Below are 1,428 nucleotides of genomic sequence, written 5' to 3'. Positions count from 1 at the left end.
TTGTATCTTCGGAGAATCTTTGTACTCGCTTTCGAGGAGCTGCCACTAGCTTGTTGTGGATGGGATCTAAGGTATCTCGCTGTCTCTTCTTATTTGGTTGCTGAGCTAGTAGTTGACGGTCAGATTTTCGGGATCGCTTTCGTCTGTGTTCCGTCCCTTGTTCAACATCGGGTTCTACAGGTCGCTTTCGCGTCGCCGGTTTCTGAACAGGATTCGTCGTTTGGGTGTGTAAGCTCTCTCGCAACGAGCTCCGCTCGGCGGCAGCTTCTTGTTGTTTATTTCCCGTCTGATATATAGCCACTTTATTAATTGCCGACCTCTTTGCAATGCGGGAACTTCGCGGTCGGGTGGGAGGTTTGCCGTTCCCTAGACGCGTTTTGAGACGTTAGAGCGAGTTCAGCGGGATAAGGTATGGCTACGTACCCTCATCCTTTGGCATCAGAACAGGCCGTTTCTTGTGGTCGGGTAGATGTCTTGAGCGGGTAGCCATGTTAGTCAATGTCGGGATATTGATGCGCTTATATCTTGTTATGCAGTTTCGGTGGGGTCATCTAGCGCGAAAGTGCCACATGAACGCCAAGCATTGCAGGGGTGCAACCCACGCGCCTGAGACCAATCCTTCTCTCTAGCTCGTAACCACACGGCTTTGCACGAGATCTACCCTCGCGTCGCAATATATGCCTCACGATATTTCAGACTTTTCGCAGTTTGATACAATGAACCTTCATTCATACTCTCAGTATGAAAATGACTTCACATCATAGCCTAACGCTTGCTTGTGGCCGGGCATGGGCCACGCGTTTCACAGTATTCGCGCTGCTGACTCCATAGACGACTATGTATTACAACATGCTTGCTTGCATGAATCCGTGGGTTGAGCTAATGGTGATCATGACAGTGTGGCATTACGCTAAACACCCCTTCTAACCAATAACACCACGCCATGACAAAGGTTCTACTGCCCTTCCATCGGGAGCTGTAACCGGGAGCCTAATCACACCACTTGCACCAGCCTAGCGCGTCTCGCTTTACGTATTGGAGCTCCCCTGGCTTACTGGTCCGGTCTATACGGCAGAGAGGGCTTTGAAGGATGGTAATTCTGCCTGTTCTTTATTGACTCGCCGAGTCGCGCATTTCATATACCTGCCGCCCTCTCACGGCCTCGTTCAGATCATGGCCGCTCGCATACCTGACGGATTCAGTTCTCAACCGAGTCCCTGACTTTGTCTGCAATTGCTTCGCCACGCAATTACAACTTCTGAAGTGCACAGCTCCACACCTCGTCAGCCAGCCGGTCAGAGTCCGCAAGGCAGTGTCTGGTCGCCGCGGATCCCGCGTCTCCTGAAACTACTGGCGCGGACGATATGCTCTGTATGGCCTCTCATCGGTCGCCTTGTACATGTTAGCTGCTTCGCCACTAGAGCTGCA

At 51.8% G+C, this 1,428-nt stretch overlaps 1 protein-coding gene across 1 annotated transcript; it reads right to left on the bottom strand.

Annotated features, from left to right (window-relative positions):
* PV09_09864 (uncharacterized protein) lies at positions 1 to 1,428 on the bottom strand (the record flags this gene model as incomplete). The annotated part of the gene is made up of 2 exons (XM_016364012.1): positions 424 to 1,428; positions 1 to 366 (listed from the first exon to the last, which is right to left on the bottom strand). Coding segments are annotated over exons 1-2 (433 nt in total), but the record flags the coding sequence as incomplete, so codon positions are not given.

Source organism: Verruconis gallopava, assembly GCF_000836295.1.
Source record: "Verruconis gallopava strain CBS 43764 unplaced genomic scaffold supercont1.348, whole genome shotgun sequence".
NCBI lineage: Eukaryota > Fungi > Ascomycota > Dothideomycetes > Venturiales > Sympoventuriaceae > Verruconis > Verruconis gallopava.
The sequence above is the reverse complement of the archived record's forward strand: the minus strand, read 5'-3'. Positions and strand labels throughout refer to the sequence as shown.